At 48.5% G+C, this 15867-nt stretch overlaps 1 protein-coding gene across 3 annotated transcripts in view; it reads left to right on the top strand.

Moving 5' to 3' along the window:
• OTUD5 (OTU deubiquitinase 5) overlaps positions 1-14744 on the top strand; it is a 54310-nt gene extending 39566 nt beyond the window's left edge. For all 3 annotated transcript variants that reach the window (XM_063119476.1, XM_063119477.1, XM_063119478.1), the window contains 7 exons: positions 457-521; positions 1274-1430; positions 1614-1762; positions 3935-4120; positions 4317-4527; positions 10839-10952; positions 12126-14744. In XM_063119476.1, the coding sequence (XP_062975546.1) occupies positions 457-521; positions 1274-1430; positions 1614-1762; positions 3935-4120; positions 4317-4527; positions 10839-10952; positions 12126-12247 (1004 nt within the window). In that variant the 3' untranslated portion in view covers positions 12248-14744. The remainder of the gene's footprint in view (positions 1-456; positions 522-1273; positions 1431-1613; positions 1763-3934; positions 4121-4316; positions 4528-10838; positions 10953-12125) is intronic.
• The last annotated feature ends 1123 nt before the right edge of the window (positions 14745-15867 follow it).

Raw genomic sequence — 15867 nt, 5'->3', positions numbered from 1 at the left:
CAATCTGTCCTGTGAGGATTTTTTTTTCTTCCTGAATTGAATGAAGCCGAACATTCATTCGTGTTGTTGGGTTTGGAGGTGGGGGGTGGGCAAGATGGAAGCTTCTTTGTCAATTTCAACACTTGCATCTGCTCGGTTTATTGCATTGTGAAGGAAAAGCAATTGAGGCACAGTTTGCATAGAATAGGAAGGCTCAGCATGCCACCTACCTTGGGGGTTCATGGAAATCAACGGGAATGAATTTCCAACTCGGTTTTATTGTAGTCATTAAGAAGCTGGTCGGAGACCTAACTTGGCTGCAAACGCCTAGATGTTTCGAACCGATAACTTCACTTGTGGGCCCCTGCTAGATGTGAGGAAAACAGGGTATTGTTGGGGCTTCTGCCCCCTGGCTTTTCTTTCCTCCAAGCAATCATTGGGTTCTGTTGATGATGACCTCCCATTTTCTTTTTGCAGCTGACCAGGTATATGGCGACCAAGACATGCATGAAGTGGTCAGGAAGCACTGTATGGACTACCTGGTGAGTGGGGGTGGGCGTCCCGGCAAGGGTAGGCTTCCACCACTGCCTGCCATCCAGGACTGCAGTTTCCAGGGATTCTGCATTCTGTGAATAGAGGCGGCCCATAAAGCACTGGAGCTTATCAGACGAGGTCCCTGGCCCATTCCCTCTCCGTCAGCTCCTTCTGAGTAGGAAGCACCTCCTCCTTGCCCAGAAATCATCCTAATCTCCTGTCCTCACACTTGAAGCCCTGCAATTTGCACACACTACAATCTCCTCTCTTCTCTGTGCACACACTCACACCTCCCCATGTCCAGATTGGAGTCAAAATTACAAGGAGTCCTGGGCAAATCTCTTTATTAAGGAGCCTCTTGTTAAAATGGCACTTTGGGGAACACTTGCTTGAGAGCACTTCAGCCAACCCTAGACCTGTAGGATCACATTGGCCCTGAGTGAATGATTCTACATTATCCTGGCTATGTGGGAGCTGCTTTTTTTCCTGAACAGCTCCCGTGTGGCTGGGCCAACGTTGAGTGGCCAGATTCCGTGGTTACAGCCATTTAAATGTTGCCCCAAGTGTCTCTGTGTGGTTGGGTTGTTTTAAGCATCACTCAGCGAAGCCCCTCTGATGCCGCAAAGGGGCAGCTTCCCCATGGCTTTGTCTGGAGAGCCTTTTCCGGGAAATGCTCCCTCTCGCCATCCTGCTTTCACCTCTGCTCCGTGTTGGGAGCCTTTCTCCATCCTCTAACCTTGAGGGCCCTTCCGCATTGCAGATGAAGAACGCCGATTATTTCTCCAACTACGTGACCGAAGATTTCACCACTTACATCAACCGGAAGCGGAAAAACAACTGTCATGGCAACCATATTGAGATGCAGGCCATGGCAGAGATGTACAACCGACCTGTGGAGGTTTACCAGTATGGCACGGGTACGCGCTGCCCCCAGTATCCGATCTCTGCCTTTCAGCCCTTGTGGATGCTGACCTTGGGCTTGGAGAGAGGGGCCTCTCGCCTCTCCCAACCAAAATGGATGACGGCCTCAAGAATGTTTGCGCAAAGGGGTGGGTGGTTTGTCTTATGCCTCTTTCTGAGCTGCCTTCTATCCCTTCCAGAACCCATCAACACTTTCCACGGCATCCATCAGAATGAGGACGAACCCATCCGGGTGAGCTATCACCGCAACATCCATTACAACTCCGTGGTGAACCCCAACAAAGCTACCATCGGGGTGGGGCTGGGGCTGCCCTCCTTCAAGCCAGGGGTGAGTCTCTCCCGGGTGAGTTCTGGGGAGGGGAGGGCTTTTTCGCCAGAGCAAGAGCTTGGAAGCCAAGATCCCTTCCTGCCCTGGCTCTTTGCAGATGCCCTTCCAGCAGGGTGAGGGGATGGATGACCCACCCACCACCGCCTAGCCTTCTGTTGGCTGAATGGCGTTGTGGTGGATGGTGGGTGCAGGAGTGCACCCCATGAAGTCACTTGGTCCCCTGTCGAGGCGTTGAGTGGGTCATCTACCCAGTGCTTCTTCCTGACACCTGGCATAGCTGCATGTGGGCTTTCCCCATAGAGAGAGGCCACATGCAGCAAGGCCGTCCCAGCTGATGGCCTTGCTACTTGTGAGGGGCAGGCAAAAGGGAGCCAGCTTGTCTTCGCTCTGCCCAGGCTTTCCCTATCCAGGGAATGCCCCCCCCCTTTTGTGCCCATCTCAGCTGCGAAAAGCACGTGTGCACCAAAGCCTTCCTGACCGAGGCGCCAAATGGAGGCTCATTTGGCCAAAGAAGCACTTAACCCACCGCTCACCCTCCCAGTTGGGGATCGCAAGGGGAATTCTTCTCCCCACCTCCTCCCCTAGCCCCCAGGGCATGGGGCTTGGTGAGGCATAAGGGAAGGGGCCTGTAGAGGGAGCCTAAGCCTCCAAAGATTGAATGGGAAAACTCCGTGAGCCGGATTAGGGCCACGGGGTGGAGGTTCCCCATCACTACCTTACAGCATATAAACGGAAAGAGCAGCTAAAATGAGAGTTCTGGAAATTGGCAGGACTGTAACATAGCAAGGAGAAATTTGATGGCGAGAGAAATGTGGCTTTCTAAGAGGTGTGTCTTACGATGTAACCTACTGTGCATTTGCTGGAGCATGGGTGGGGAACCTCTGGCCAGGGGGTGGGCAAACTCGGCCCTCCTGGGGTTCCAATCTGGACGTCCGGGGTTCCTCAGATAGCTCTGTCCCCTTTCCCTGCAACCACCAATTGTGTGGTGGTTTCCTGGCTTTTGTGCTGTTCTCTCCCACACACACACACACACAAACTAAGAGGTTGAAACGTATCTCTTGAGGCCTGGTTCTTGGCGGTAAGCGCCATGCTGGTGTTTTGGCCCTGCCCCTTTTACCATTGGCTCCGCCCATCACTGGGATGCAGCCCCTAAAAACCTCTCTGAAATGAAATATCAGCAGTATATTTATATACTGCCCCCCCCCCCCCCACAACCCTGCTAGATATTTGTTGTCTCGATCAGATGAATGAGCCAGGGCAGGGCCAGCCCATGACAACAGGGGTGCTGATGTACTGCCTGCCCGTCTCATCGTTACCACTGTCGCGCTCCAGCAGAGGAGGCGGGTGGCTCCAATGCCAGTGGGGCGGTGAGTCCGCTCCGGGTTTCAGCCAGGACCAGTCAAAACTGGTCCTGGCTGAAACCCGGAGCGGACTCGCCTCCGCTGCGCTCCAGGTGTGACCATTTGGCAGCTCTGGCAGAGCAGGGCGAGGAGGTATGTTGAGATTAGCAGCTCTAGGATGTTGACCCGTCTCTGCCACTTCCACGACAACTTTGAAGAGGCAGGAGAAACGTGCTCATTGGCTGCTAGGAAATTGTCACCAGCTTCCTGCCCTGGAGCTGGCAAACCCGCCTTTGATCCAGGGTTGCAGCAGCAACATTTATAGCAAACTAATCTCATTCCTCCCTCTCGGCTAGGGAGGAAGTGAAGGGAAGTGCTTTTCTTAGACGGCAGGCACATCCCATTCTGCCCCAACTTCTAAATTCCAGTTACGTTATACCCATCGATGGGTTGGACTTGTGTCTTTTTGTTTTTTTCTTTCTTTCACTGTTTAAAGAAAGCAAGTAGGGCTTGGGCTGCGCCTGGAGGTCCGGTGATTTTGCTAAACTTCCACCAATCTGGATGGTTTTAAAAAGGGGTTAGACAAATTCCTGCAGGAGAAGGCTGGCAAAGGCTACTAGTCCTGTTGGCTATGCGCTACCATATCTGAGGCAGAACGCCCATGTACACCAGTTGCTGGGGAACATGGGTGGGAGGGTGCTGTTGCTCCCATGTACTGTTTCTGGGTTTCCAGTGGGCAGCCGGTTGGCCACTGTGTGAACAATGTGCTGGACTATCTGGGCCCCTGGTCCGATCCAGCAGGGCTCTTCTTAAGTTCCTATGTTCTTGGCAGTACGCGGAGCAGTCCTTGATGAAGAACGCCATCAAGACGTCTGAGGAGTCTTGGATCGAGCAGCAAATGCTGGAGGACAAGAAGCGGGCGACTGACTGGGAAGCCACCAACGAGGCCATTGAGGAACAGGTTGCCAGGGAGTCCTACTTGCAGTGGCTGCGTGACCAGGAAAAGCAGGCCAGACAGGTTTGGCTCACCCCTTTGCCTGTGCGGGGCATGAGGGCTCCCAAGATATCATGGGGGTTCACTGGAGACGGCTGCTGTGGGGCTCATCCCTCCAGTAGGAATGGGCTCTCATGCCAGACCGGCTCAGGGGAAGCAAGGGACTCGGTCTGTGGCTCTGAATAGCAGCAGCATCCCCCCCCTTTCCTTCTCCCCACAGCCCCGCAAAGCCAGTGCCACCTGCAGCTCTGCTACGGCGGCTGCCGCCAGCGGCTTGGAAGAATGGAGCGGCCGCTCTCCCCGTCAGCGCAGTTCAGCGTCTTCCCCGGAGCACCCGGACCTGCACAATGAGCTGAACGCGGCCAAGCCGCCTTCCCCTGGGAGCACCACGGCCCTCGCACTTACAAAGCCCCCCTCCCCATGTGCTCCCGGTGAGTGCCACACGGGGCAGAGCCAGAAGCACCACACTGGGGAAGGGTTTGCGCTATGCCCGGTTCCAAGGGAGGAGGTTTCTGGGGCCACGTGAGTACCAAGAAGGCAAACGGGAGAACAGGCGTGGCTGCTGCTTGGGGCACATGAAGACCAGGCAGGTCCAATGCTTCTGCCGGCACGCTCTTTCAGCACTGCAAATGCTTGCAGGTCACATGGGGGTCTCTGGGCCCATTCCGGCAGCCCACGTGACGGGCATCGGTTTTGCCGTTTACCGCTTTCCTGTCTAAGCAGTAAGCAGTTGCCCCAGGGGCTCCAGGGAGAAAGAAAAACCTCCAGACGCCATTGCACTCTTCTGCTCTGACCCAGCGCAGTATTATTATTATTACTACTACTACTACTACTACTACTATTACATTTATATACCGCCCCATAGCCAAAGTGCTCTGGGCAGTTTACAAAGATTAAAAACATTGAACATTAAAAATCAATATACAAAATTTAAAACTGTAAAAGCACAAATATATTATATGCACACACACACTTAAAACAACAGTAAATTCTTAGTAGATCCTATGGGAGCCGCGCCTCCCTCTTGAGGGTTAGGAGGGAGGTGGGCAGAGCCACCGTCGACGTTGCCGGATATCCCTTCATGGCTGGCCGCATCCTTGATGCCATTTTCAAGGGCTTTTGGGGAGGCAGAGAAGAGCAGCTAGCTGGCAGCAGGGAGACGGAGCGTGAGGAGGGAAGGCCAGGAATGTCGGTTTACTTCCCTTTATATAATTGTAAACCGTCTTTCCAGTTGTGATGCCTGGGGATGTTTACACTCTGCGTGCATTGAAAACTAACAAAGTATAACCTCAGGATAAAAGAAGGTAAAAATGGCAGTACTTCATCATTCTATACCAGCAGAAGCCCAGAGGCAAAGCCTTCCTCAGGCAAGGGGCCTGGTTGTAAAGTACAAGTGGACTCAACTGGGAATTGGAAAGTGAATTTGTCGGGCAGGCCTCCCTGCGGTGGCTGTTCTACTGCTCAGGCACCACCCCAGAGAGAGAGGCCTTTTCCAGACACCCACAGCTTTCACCACCTCTGCATATGAGACCTGGAAGAGCCCAAAGCAAGGGGAAGGGGGTTCATTGCAACAAAAAAGGAGCGGGGCAAGCATTGCAGGGCCACAATAATCCTCTGCCATTCTGAATTAATAATCTAACCACATCAGAGAAGGGTTGCAGGCCTCCCCTCCATTCTCTGGCCTAGAAGGAGGAGAACGGTGACAACATTCTTTTGAGGATGGGCCAGTGCAACTAATGGTCTTCTTCTCTGTTTAGGCAGAAGTGTTGAACCTCAGTCCAGGGTCCCAATCCGGCCCTCTGGGATTCCCCAGGTGGCCACACCTCCTTCCCCACATCACCCAGTAGAGTTCCTGTTCCCCCAACCACCCCGCCATCCAGTGTCTGGTGGTTTCCCGACTTGTGCACAATTTCTTCCCCATTCTGAAAAGTTGACATACCTCTCCTAAGGCTTTGATACTGGCAGTAAGAGCTGCTATTATTATTATTATTATTATTATTATTATTATTATTATTGTCATTATCATCATCAATTTTATTGTGATTTTTTAAAAAACCATAAAATAAATATAAAATAAAATAATAAAAAATAGGCATATACCACTACATACGTCAAAAGTCTCAGTTTCAGATATCACAATTTCTAAATGAAAAGCAAAACAAAAAGAGAGTGATCCATTCTTGAATGACGCCTGTATGCCACTCTTTCAAATCTTGCTATTGTTGTTAAGTCTTCAATCCATTGCATTATAGGGAGTATGGTATTAACTTTCCAATGTTGTAGAATAATTCTTTTGGCGGTCAAAAGGGCGTGAAAAATCCATTTACATTGACCATGTGTTGTTTTCCATGAAGCCGGTACTTAATTTAAGCTGACATGTACATCTGAAAATATTAAAGAGCTTTCTAATACAAAATTTATGCATCTGATAATTTCCTCCCAAAAGGCAGCGACTATTGGACATTTCCAGAACATGTGAATAAAAGAAGCACTATTATTTATTTATATATATAGCACCATCAGTGTACACTAGCTGTGTGACACTTCCAATAATTAGTTGATTTCGACAAACCTTTATTAAACAGATGCTGTGGCATCCAATATATCCAAAACAGTAATTTTTGCTGGATAAGACGTAACCAGAGATCCGTTGATATATCAGATACAGATGCCTAAACAGTGGTCCATTGATTCGATAAAATAGGACATTCCAATTCCCTATTCCATTCCTGTTGAAGCCCCATTATATCATATTTATTCACAGATAATAAGTATCTGTGAATAAACATGTATCGTGGGACAATTTACCCAGTCAGCCTCAATAAGTGTTTCCAATAGCAAAGGTGATTCTGAAGCAGTGAATGCTGCAGGGCCAAATCTAGATTTTAACAAATGTTGCAGTTGCAAATACTGCCATTCAGCTGTGGCAGGTAATTTAAATTTATCACGCAGAGCTGAAAATAACAGAAACTCATCATCTGAACCCAATAATTGGTCCAGGGTAAAAATTCGGTCTGTCCCAAGTCCACCATAACAACATTTTCTCCCTATTTTTAAATCTGGCTTTCCCCATATAGTCAGTTTTGCATGAGAAAATGGATCAAAATGTAATTGGTGTGACATTATATGCCACACATCTCTGCTAAGATTGTGGGAGAGGCCCTTTCCATTTTGATATGCCGAGAACCTAATGCCATCCATTCGGAAAGAGGTTCCATACAGGATGATTCCAAAACTGACCAAGGTGGAAAATCGAATCTAAGTGGAAAGGACCAAAATTTAGTGGAGGTGAGCAAATAAACCCGATGGTATATAACAAGGTCTGGAAAGCCAAACCCACCATCTTTGATTGAAAGTTGCATCCTTTTCAGGGATATGCTTGGTGGAGAGGAACCCCAAAAGAATTTATGAAACAAAGTATTAAGTTTTTGAAAATATGTGCTAGGTATAAATAAAGGGATTCCACTTACGTATAACACAAACAGTTTAAGGTAAGTATTCATATTAAGTGTATTAACCTTGCTCCATAAACTTAACTTTAAGGATGCCCATCTATCAATATCTCGTGAAGTATCATTAATCAACTTATTTAGATTTAACTTAATCATTTGAGATATGTCTCGGAGAAAGATTATTCCCAAATAAGTGATGGAATCAGGGCACTAAAACTGAAATACAGTAGTGTACAAAAAATGCAAATTAAAGCCATTTACCTGAGTAGTAAGTATTTATTTGTTTAAAAAAACACTATACAACATCGCAGTAAACACAAAGAAACATGAATACAATGAAAAGGGGAGGAATTTCTTGTGTTTTTAAAACAAGTCAGTATTTTGTGTGGCCTTCCTTAGAATGCAAAATTCAAGCAATTTCATAGAATCATAGAATAGTAGCGTTGGAAGGGGCCTATAAGGCCATGAAGTCCAACCCGCCACTCAATGCAGGAATCCACCCTAAAGCATACCTGACAAATGGTTGTCTAGCTGCCTCTTGAAGGCCTCTAGTGTGGGAGAGCCCACAACCTCCCTAGGTAACTTATTCCATTGTCGTACTGCTCTAACAGTCAGGAAGTTTTTCCTGATGTCCAGCCGGAATCTTCTTGTAACTTGAGCCCATTATTCCGTGTCCTGCACTCTGGGAGGATTGAGAAGAGATCCTGGCCCTCCTCTGTGTGACAATCTTTCAAGTATTTGAAGAGTGCTATCATGTCTCCCCTCAATCTTCTCTTCTCCAGGCTAAACATGCCCAATTGTTTCAGTCTCTCTTCATAGGGCTGTGTTTCCAGACCCCTGATCATCCTGGTTGCCCTCCTCTGAACACGCTCCAACTTATCTGCATCCTTCTTGAAGTGTGGTGCCCAGAACTGGACGCAATACTCAAGATGAACCAGTACTTCAGGCGATTTGGAAGCTATGCTTCTATTAATGCAGCCCAAAATAGCATTTGCTTTTTTTGCAGCCACATCACACTGTTGGCTCATATTCAGCTTGTGATCTACAACAATTCCAAGATCCTTCTCATTTGTAGTATAGCTGAGCCAAGTATCCCCCATCTTGTAACTGTGCATTTGGTTTCTACTTCCTAGATGTAGAACTTGGCATTTATCCCTATTAAATTTCATTCTGTTGTTTTCAGCCCAGCACTCCAGCCTATCAAGATCACTTTGAAGTTTGTTTCTGTCTTCCAAGGTATTGGCTATCCCACCCAAAGTAACAGACTTGCTTCGGTAGACTGTTGCGTAATTTTTTCAAGTAGTCCTGTGGTAAATTCTTCCAAGTTTCTTGCAGGATTTGCCAAAACTCTTCTTTTGACTTTGGCTGCTTTTAGTTCTTTTCCCTTTCCCTGTGATCCCACACAACTTCAGTTATGTTAAGGTCAAGGCTCTGAGGTGGCCAATTTAATACTGTGAGTGTTCCATCTCCGGACTTCCGCTCTAAGTAGGTCTTAATCATGTTTGCTGAGTGTTTGGAGTCATTATCGTTCCGAAAGATAACATTTTTTCCAATCAGTCATTTTCCTGAAGGTACAGCATGATGAGTCAAGATCTGTTTATATTTCTCAGCATTCATAGATGAATGCTGAGAAATATTTCTCAGCCAGAACTACACCTTGTGTTAAATCATTACGGTCCCATCATGGTAACATTATATCCCTCTTGCGCATTTATATCTTGTTGGACACGCAGTGATATTTATTGCAGTATTTTGGATAACGTGGAATTAAAATCAGGAAATATCACTATGAAAGTAATATATGGAATGTGTAATGTGTCCCAAGAGTTATCAGTGCACTTTAATACCGCTATAAAGCAGTAGTGTAGGTCTCCTTCAGATCCCCTACACCATCGGCTGAAATGCACCCCCAGACCATGACAAGAGCCACTACTGTGTTTCACAGAAGGCTGCCGACAGGCATCAGTGTACTTCTTCTCACCAACTCTTCTTCTGACCTACTGGTATCTTTATGAACCAAAGATTTCGAATTTGGACTCATTCCTCCATAAGACTTTGTGCCACAGGTTGCTCCATGCTTCATGGTCTTTTGTTTACTGCAATCTCTTCTGCTTGTTGCCTTTCCGCAAGAATGGTTTCATAGCTGCAACACGCCCTGCAAGACAATGAGCCCCATTCAGAAGACACCTTAAACCATGGCTTTAACCACGGTGAATAAGGCTTTTTGCTTTATTCACGTGTTTAAAGCCGTGGTTTAAGATGTCTTCTGAACACAGCCTGGCTTTCTGCCTTAACCACCGTGGTTAAAGCCATGGTTTAAGGTGTCTTCTGAACGGGGCCCATTTCTTGTAAGACTTTTTTTCATAGTCAAAGCGTGTACTTTGGTGCGACATGACTCTGCCAGTTGTTGAGCAAGTACTTGAACGCCACATCTTGAAAGGGCTGTTGCTTGTAGAGAATTGCTGTGTTGATGCAAAGCTATGAGATTTTATGTCTGTCAAATTGTGTTAGTTCAAACATGTGTAAAATTCCATCGCCAGCAGGGTCCAGCTAATCACAGAATGGCTGGGGTGCCTTGAGGAGAGGTTTGGAAAACAAATCTGTGCTCTTCTAGCCATCTCACAGGATAGCAATAACTTTTTGGAAAACACAAGGAATTACTGTTACTTTTTAATTGTATTAATGTTTATATGTATTTATTCTAATGCCATATCGTGTTTTTCCAAGCAAATAAACACTTACTGCCCTGATAAATAACTTTAAACATAATTTTCTTCGGTGGCCTAAGGCTTTTGCACAGTATTGTATGTTGTGGCTTTGGCCACGCCCCTTTTGCCTTCAGCCCCACCCACCACTGGGCTGCGGCATCTCCAAAATGGAATCCGGCCCTCAGGCTGAAAGAGATTCAACACCCCTGGCCTCGGGTGATGCCTGGAATCATTTTGTTGCAGCGATTCCCAAGATGTTGAATTCATGTCAGAATTCTGAATGATCGTGCCACAGCAAGATCCACACACTCTGTGCGCCTTTAGTTCCTGCCAAGGGGTGCCCTGAATGTTATTTGCATTTGAAGGGGATGTAGATCTCCCAAGGGTCAGTTATCTGCATACTTCAACAACAAAAGCAACAAGAATTTCTAGCCCAGACAGTTTAAACTCCCAAGTCTTCAGATGGGCTCCTTTAATGGGTCCCAGATTCTGAATCCTGAAATGTGAGTTAAGATTAGCATATTGTGGTATAACTAACTCTTCTCCCTCCCTCCCCCTCCCTAAATTTCCATCCCTACACAGGCACAAGCAGCCAGCTTTCTGCAGGCGGTGGCCGAGCAACCCCTCCCTTAGTGTCGTTGTATCCAGCCCTGGAGTGCCGGGCAATAATGCAACAGATGTCGCCCACCGCCTTCGGTAAGTGCCTTCCCGCGTGCTAAGGGAAGGAATCTTGCAGAGCAGGTTCCAGCCCATCAACTAATCAAAGGCTGGAGCCAGCTTTGCAGGCCTTTCTGTGCTGCAACTGGAGTCTCCGTTCTCCAGTGCGGAATCCTAAATTCAGTCGCTAGTCTCAAGTGGGCCAGTTGTTGCCTGCCAGTATACTTCCAAGTTTTTAGCTGCGATCAGGTGGAGTAGAAACTTTCTTTTAAAGTTTGAAGCTGTGAGATTCTGCTCAAACACCTAGTTTCTGCAATTGATGGCAGCCATGCAGATTTCCAGGGCAAGTGATTCTCCACTTTTCTCTGTTGCTTGCATGATCTCTTTGGAGAGGGTTGACCTTACACGAAAGAGATTACTTATAGCCTCTTGTAGCCTTATATACATTGCCTAATTCAGCCTTCTTCGACATGATGCCCTCCACATGTTTTGGACTACAACTCCCATCAGACCCAGCCAGCATGGCCAATGGTCAGAGATGGGAGTTGTAGTCCAGAACATCTGGAGGGCACCAGGTTGGGGAAGGTTGAATTAGGTACTGTATATAAGGCTACAAGAGGCTGTAAGTAATCTCTTTCATGTAAGGTCATCCCCCTCTCCAAAGAGATCATGCAAGCAACAGAGAAAAGTGGAGAATCACTTGCCCTGGAAATTCACCTCTTGCTTCAGGTTATGAACATGAGGAAGAGGAGGGAAAGAAAAAAAGCATTGTGAGAAGGAACTGTGGATAAAAGAGCCCTGTAGGTAGAACGAAAAGGAGTTTTCATTCTAAATTCTGGAAGTGGAACGTTTAGCGCTTTGCATTCGGGAAGCCTTCCTGTGAATTACATGGTCTTGTTGCAAGTGTTGAGGTAGCTGACATGAAAGCAGCCCTCTTGCAGTCCAGTTTGGAGCAGAGGGGCCCTGTGGGCGGTGCAGGCGGGAGAGGCTGAGCATGGAAAGGGCTGGGGAGGACGGAGAATGGCTGATGTCAGAGGACAGAGCAGAGGTGTGGAATCCAGATGTTGTTGGATTCCCACCTCCCATCATCCCTATGCTGGTCAGGGCTGACGGGAACCTGGGAACCTCTGGAGGGGGCCGCGGGTTCCTCTGCTCGAGCGGAACCTCAGGCTCCATTGCCGCCCCTCGCCTACCCCTTGTCTCCTCCACCAGGCTTGAGCGACTGGGACGACGATGAGATCCTGGCTTCGGTGCTGGCGGTGTCGCAACAGGAGTACTTGGAAAGCATGAAGAAGAGCGCCCTGCACAGAGACAGTGGTTCCGACAAGAGTTGATAACTCGCTCGCAGCTCCTGGGCTCGCCTGACACCCCTTAGGTGCATGTTTTGGCAGGAAGGATGATAATACCTGGGACCCCTCCCCTCCTCCGCTGCTGCTGATCAACGCTCCTTTGGCTGCCCTTTTGCTCCCCACCTTTGGCTCTCTGCCTCCGACCCCTGGCGCGTCGGGGAAGAAGCAAGAGAGAGACAGGACCTCCTCGGCAAGGAGCTGGGACACACACAAGCTGGGGCATGCTGGGCTTCCCCCTTCATCAGCCGTTCTTTCATTATTAAAAGGAATAATTGATCTGGTCCTCCGTGAGCCCTCCCCGCTTTGGGATGATAGGGATGGGGGTCCCGCTTGCATATGATGGACGAGGGGAGGTGGGCCGAGGTTGGATTGAGGCGACCAGAGAGACGCTTAGCAGCTTCTGCAGAAGCAGAGTGCAGCTGCTCTAGGGTCGGCCAGCTTCCCTCACCCTGGATGTTGGGGCAGAGTCATTTTCAGGCACGGAGAGAGGGATTGAGGGCTACTGTTTTCCCTGCACTCCTTCATCCTGATGCCAAGCCTTCTAACCCAAGGGACTTCACTAGGAGCGGTCCCTCACCCTGTAGCCATTTTGATCGCTCCTCCTCCATCTCTGAGGAACCGCTCTGCCTCTTGTCCGTTGATAGAACCACCTGAATTACTGTCTCTTCTTTCTCTGTGTGATTGCCTCTCTCTCTCTCTCTCTTTCCACCTGTGTGTAATTTCTGGCTTGTTCACATGTGGCTCTTCTCCTGATGTCCCAGTGGGTACTGCTACTCCCCTGGTTCCGACCGTTTGCCCACCGCTGCGGTCTCCCTGGTACTGGGCTCGCTGGCCTTTCTTTGTCTCTCCTGCTGCTGCCTCTTCTGCTGGACTCGCTGTGCCTAGCAGCAGGAGGGAGAGCGGCATGGCTCACCATTCACTATCAGTACTTCCCTTGGAAGGGGCCTGGCCTTAGTAGAGCTGTGCTGAAGCCGTGTAGGTAACAAAATGGACTCTCAACAGACAGAGGCAGCAGCTACAGTGGTGGGAAGGCACCAGGCTCTCTCGTGGCAGAAGTAGACCTTGAACCCCGGGGTAAGGGCTAGTTGAAACAGGGTCATCTGTCCTACCAGGTCCTGGGCTTTTGGTGGGCTGACTCAAAGGTCTATAACTCCGAGAAAGGAAGGATCTCTGGCAACCTTACCTCTTCCAGGTGTGGTGTCTTCCACACTACTGCTGTAGTTATATTTCATGCATTGTGGCCATATTTACTCTCTAAGCGTAGGGCCTGAACAGATGTTTTTGACTGCCACTTTCATGTAAGGGCACAAGGTGCTCAGCTACTCTTGCATCTTTACACTGAGTCCAAACTCCATGGAAAGTCGGGATCTGCTGAAATCCCTGCCCTTTCTGCTTTCTGAGGCTCAAAAGTGGCAGCTTTGAAAATGGGGGTGGGCCGAGGAGGGGTGGTGGTGGTCTGCTTTAGATCCAGGACATTCCATGGATGACTGGTTTAAAAGTGGTATTCGGTGCCTGAAATAAAGTATGGGCAGAGTTGACCACCTGTACTCGACTTCCTTCTCTCCCCGCCACCCACCCCGCCTCCTCTTTTGACCTGGGTGATCAGCACCCCTGTACAGATAGAGAAAGAGGCTGGAGCAGGTGAGGATGTACTTGCCATCCCTGAGAACAAAACATCCAAGCCTGATCCTTTGAAGGGGATACGTCTGCCATGCATCCTAATTTCAAGGAAACCTTATCACTGGTAGCTGGAAGCTAACTTAGGGCAGCTCCCCGTTGCTTTCTCATGGGTCCGGGGGTGTTGGATCCCAGGGTCACCCAAAAGTATGAAAACAGTCACTGGTGATCATCCGTTGGGAACTGAATGATTTGATTTATTACATTTATATACCGCCCCATAGCCAAAGCTCTCTGGGCATGAGACCCTCTCAGAAGCACCCTGCCTCCCACCCAGGTGCTGGTTTACTGCCAGTCCGTAATTAGAATCCCTTGACCAGAAATACCAACTTCTGCAAGATTGGTGAAAGCAGAGTAAATCATGTAAATATTACTTTGTTGGATCTAGAAAAGCAATCAAATAGATTTGAGATGCATTAAACGGAGGCTATGCACACTTGGCATCACTGGTAAACCATTCCTTTGGCTGTACCTCACAGAGGGATGCCCCAGCGGCTGGGAAGGGCAGAGGTTGTCGTAGCTGGGGCTTGTTAGAAGGTGCAGGGGTGGGGGAGTCACCTGAGCCAGCTGGAAAGCCGTACGCTTCACCTTTTGACATCTCCGCTGCCAGGAGGGCTGCCGACATAACTTTAAAAAGAACTCCGCTTCTTGGCTTTCTGATGGCCTCTCTGCTTGAAATCAGGTTTGGATGGCCGTCATGCAGTGAGCCCACATCCTTGGTTTATGCGTTGTGGGGGGCGGGCAGTGGAAGGAGAGAGAGAAAAGACAAGTTGGACAAATAAACACTATCTCTGGTTGATCTGTCCTTTGATCTGGACCTCATTCCTCACTGGCCACCTTATCTCCACGGTCTCTTGCTTTTCTGCTGGTGAGACGCTGAAGGTTTCTGTGACCCATCGTTAGAATGGCTGGTTTACAACCTCTACGGAAGAACAGTATTTTAACTGACACGTGGCAGCCAGGAATGGTATTCAGTCTCATTTCCAGTTCAAGGAATCGCATATACATGTGTACAACTGTGTGTTTAGCTAATGATGTAGAAAACAGCCATACATTACATGCATCACTGCCAAGCTAGCTTGCTTTTGAGGCAAAATCTTGTACTGTATCTAGTTCATTGCTGGGCTAGTCCAGCTACTTGGAAAAGTCTGTCCTACATCCCACAGTCCAGTTTTCTGGAAGCTTTCCCACCATGAATTCTGGATTCTCTAAGGATGCTTCTGGACAAAGGTGTAGAGAGGAAGCTGCCTTATACTGAGTTAGACTCAACTTTGACTGGCAGCATCTCTCGGGTTTCAGGCAGATGCCAGGAATCAAACCTGGAACTTTCTGCATGCAAAACAGGTGCTCTGTCACGGAGCACTGGCTCAATTAGCAAATCTGTCGATGTTGGCTATCTGCTAGATAGATCAGGATCTACTGATAGATCTCTGGGTGATTTGCAGTAGATCAGCAAGGGCTCTTGTCTCCTGTTTGTTTAACAATAGCAACTCTACCTTTCTCCCACCTAAGTTAAGCATGCCGAAAGGAAGGAAGTGTGGGATAACCAGCACTGGACTTTTATGTCAAAGGACTCTGAGCACACTTCAGCTCTGGTACTGAAAATAAATTCCTTGGCTCAGAACGTGCTTAGAAGCCCCCTTTTCTTTCATTCCAAGCACATGGTTTTTGCATTTGGCTCTGGGTGGTGGATCTAGCAAAAACAAAGGTTCAACAGCCCTGAAGTCCGCCCACCCTGATCAACTGCAGCCAGGCAGCTAAACTGGTTTTGTTGTGCCCTTTGGTTGTTTTTAAAGCTGCTGAGAAGACTTCCCACACTGTCTTGTCTCTTGTCGGAATTCCCTGCAGGTTGTAGAGTGCCCTGGGGCCTGTTCTAGATGGCATCCGCTTCCTTCTCCATGCAAAGCATGGGCCAGGCCTGGTTGCCT

This window comes from Elgaria multicarinata, chromosome 3, assembly GCF_023053635.1.
Source record: "Elgaria multicarinata webbii isolate HBS135686 ecotype San Diego chromosome 3, rElgMul1.1.pri, whole genome shotgun sequence".
NCBI classification, from domain to species: Eukaryota; Metazoa; Chordata; class Lepidosauria; order Squamata; family Anguidae; genus Elgaria; species Elgaria multicarinata.
This window is presented reverse-complemented; position numbering and strand designations above follow the sequence as displayed.